The sequence below is a fragment of the Rhagoletis zephyria genome, unplaced genomic scaffold (assembly GCF_001687245.7).
Source record: "Rhagoletis zephyria isolate East Lansing unplaced genomic scaffold, Rhagoletis_zephyria_1.1 Rzeph_scaffold_82943, whole genome shotgun sequence".
NCBI lineage: Eukaryota > Metazoa > Arthropoda > Insecta > Diptera > Tephritidae > Rhagoletis > Rhagoletis zephyria.
In genome coordinates this window covers 1-1,063 of record NW_016239991.1, presented here as the reverse complement: position 1 = coordinate 1,063, position 1,063 = coordinate 1, and the positions used below count along the sequence as shown (strand labels likewise).

General features: G+C 54.0%; 1 protein-coding gene across 1 annotated transcript; it reads right to left on the bottom strand.

Moving 5' to 3' along the window:
* Positions 1-48: 48 nt before the first annotated feature.
* On the bottom strand, positions 49-921 carry LOC108357714 (rho guanine nucleotide exchange factor 9-like; the record flags this gene model as incomplete). Its single annotated transcript, XM_017608788.1, has 3 exons — positions 49-605; positions 666-784; positions 849-921. Coding segments are annotated over 3 exons (749 nt in total), but the record flags the coding sequence as incomplete, so codon positions are not given.
* Positions 922-1,063: the final 142 nt, after the last annotated feature.

Here is a 1,063-nt window from a genome sequence, read left to right as displayed (position 1 = left end):
AGCTCCTCAATGTTGCCGAAGATGGTGGCGAGGCGGGCCTGGTCGAACATGTCCGTCCGGTCGCGGCACGGCTTCAGGTAGCCGTCAATGACGTCCTTCAGGTTCTTCACAAAGTCCCGCTCGGTGTTGACGATCTCGAGGACGACCTTGGCGCGCACCTGCTCGGCGCTCATTTTGGCGCTGCTGCTGGTGGAGGAGCTCATGCTCATCCGCTTCTTCACCGGCGTTGTCACCGAGTGGGCGGAAGAGGTTAAGGTGGCGTCGTTTTGATTGCTGCTGCTGCTGCCAGTGCTCTTGATGAGATCCGACTGGTTAGGAGTTGAGGAGGATGAGGCNGTCACCGAGTGGGCGGAAGAGGTTAAGGTGGCGTCGTTTTGATTGCTGCTGCTGCTGCCAGTGCTCTTGATGAGATCCGACTGGTTAGGAGTTGAGGAGGATGAGGCAGAAGGGGAGGCGGTAATTGTGGTGTTGGGAGCTGCTGTTGTCGAGTTGTTGTTGTTGTTGTTGGGCTCGCTTTCACTGACAGTTTCGCTTGTCTCTTCCTCCTCACCGCCATTGCCCGCTTCCAGCGCCTCCTCCAGCGTCTCGCCTTGGCTCACCTTGAGCTGCAAAGATGAGGAAAAGGAGTTAAAAAAATACCAACTTTTAACAGCAAAAATACGTACCCTAACATAAGAAGCGGGGAACCAGCCGTAGCGCGTCTCCAGCTCGCCCTGGCCCTTGATGGCGCCCCACCACCACTCTTTGTGGCTGGTGTCGGTGACGTTGATCAGATCACCACAGCCTAAAGAATAAGAAAAAAGTTAACTTTAAACTCTGCTCAAAACGATAAAAAAATGTGCGCTTACGAAAGTTCAGCTCCTCATTGTCGCTGGTGAGGTAGTCCCAGATGGCCTCGGCAAAGATGACCTCGTCGGTGGTCTGGAAATAAAAACGGAGGTGATTTTTAGTACATAGACATTTACAAAACTTTCAACACAGCACAGCCCAGTACTAACCTCCTGGCTGTCATTCAGCTCACTGCCCGACTGCTTGGCCGTGTCCGCCTGAGAGCTGTGGCAGC